The 1,284-nt window shown below is 40.9% G+C and overlaps 1 protein-coding gene across 1 annotated transcript; it reads left to right on the forward strand.

Moving 5' to 3' along the window:
• Nucleotides 1-470: 470 nt before the first annotated feature.
• LOC128216366 (uncharacterized protein K02A2.6-like) lies at nucleotides 471-1,073 on the forward strand. The gene has a single exon (XM_052922925.1). The coding sequence runs from the start codon at nucleotides 471-473 to the stop codon at nucleotides 1,071-1,073; it is 603 nt and encodes a 200-aa protein (XP_052778885.1).
• Nucleotides 1,074-1,284: the final 211 nt, after the last annotated feature.

The following is a 1,284-nucleotide window of genomic DNA, read 5'->3' on the forward strand; positions in this document are numbered from 1 at the left end:
TGCAGTGAAAAGGGACACATTAAGACTGTCTGTCCAAACCCCAGAAATGTGAACGTAATTGACGAAACGAAAATGACAGTATGTATGTCATAAACAAAGTGACCAGCGAAAGAACATCGAGAATTCTTCTATATCCAGTCATCAATGAAAAACAGGTTGAAATGGAACTAGACACTGGGTCTGCAGTTACCATTATTTCAGAACAAAACATAAAACAATTGTTTGGAAATATCAAACTGGACAAACCCTACTGTAAGCTACACTCATATTCTGGGGAAACAATACAGCAAGTAGGATTTGCAGTAGTGCGTGTTGACTACAACAACCAAACAAAGAAATTAAGGCTTTGTGTAGTGAAAGGCAACAAACCATCCTTATTTGGGAGAGACTGGTTGAGTGAGATTAATGTTGACTGGACTAGCGTTATGCGCGTCAATAACATTGAATCACAAAAAAATCGTTTTGCGAATATGATGAATAGATATGAGTCTGTATTCAGCGACGGTATTGGTCACGCTAAAGGCTTCAGTGCGAAATTAACGCTGAAAGACGATGCCACACCAAAGTTCATGAAGGCAAGGTCGGTTCCGTTTTCAATGAAACCAAAAATCGAGAAAGAACTTGACAACCTTGAAAGACAAGGGATAATAACGAAAGTAAATACCAGCGAATGGGCTATACCAATCGTACCAGTTTTGAAATCAACGGGAGATGTCAGGACTTGCGGAGATTTCAAGGTCACGGTCAACCAGGCGCTGAAGGTTGACAAGTATCCACTTCCACATGTTGATGACATTTTCGCTAATCTGTCACAGGGACAAAAATTCACGAAACTGGATTTACGCCAGGCGTACCTACACTTGGAGGTCGACGACGACAGCAAGGAGTTACTGACAATCAATACACATCGGGGACTATACCGCTATAACCGGTCTGTGTATGGAATTTCCTCACTTCCAGCGATATGGCAGCGCACAATGGACACAATACTTAAGGGAATTCCGGGAGTACAGTGTATACTGGATGACATGATTGTCACAGGGGAAACCTTGAAAAAGTGTTATCACGCTTGAGTGATTATGGATTAAAAGTTAACACAGATAAGTGTCAATTCTTTCAGGACAAGGTTACATATTGTGGTCATGACATTGATAAAATAGGGTTGTGGAAATGTAAGGACAAGATTCAGTCGGTGCTCGACACACCTGTACCACATGATGTAACTTCATTGAGGGCTTATCTTGGGGTTTTAAACTACTATCACAAATTTCTGCCAAATCTTGC

This window comes from Mya arenaria, chromosome 14 (assembly GCF_026914265.1).
Source record: "Mya arenaria isolate MELC-2E11 chromosome 14, ASM2691426v1".
NCBI lineage: Eukaryota > Metazoa > Mollusca > Bivalvia > Myida > Myidae > Mya > Mya arenaria.

Excerpts from the sequence above, each read along its gene's own strand:
- LOC128216366 (XM_052922925.1), top strand. The coding sequence starts at position 471 with ATGATGAATAGATATGAGTCTGTATTCAGCGACGGTATTGGTCACGCT.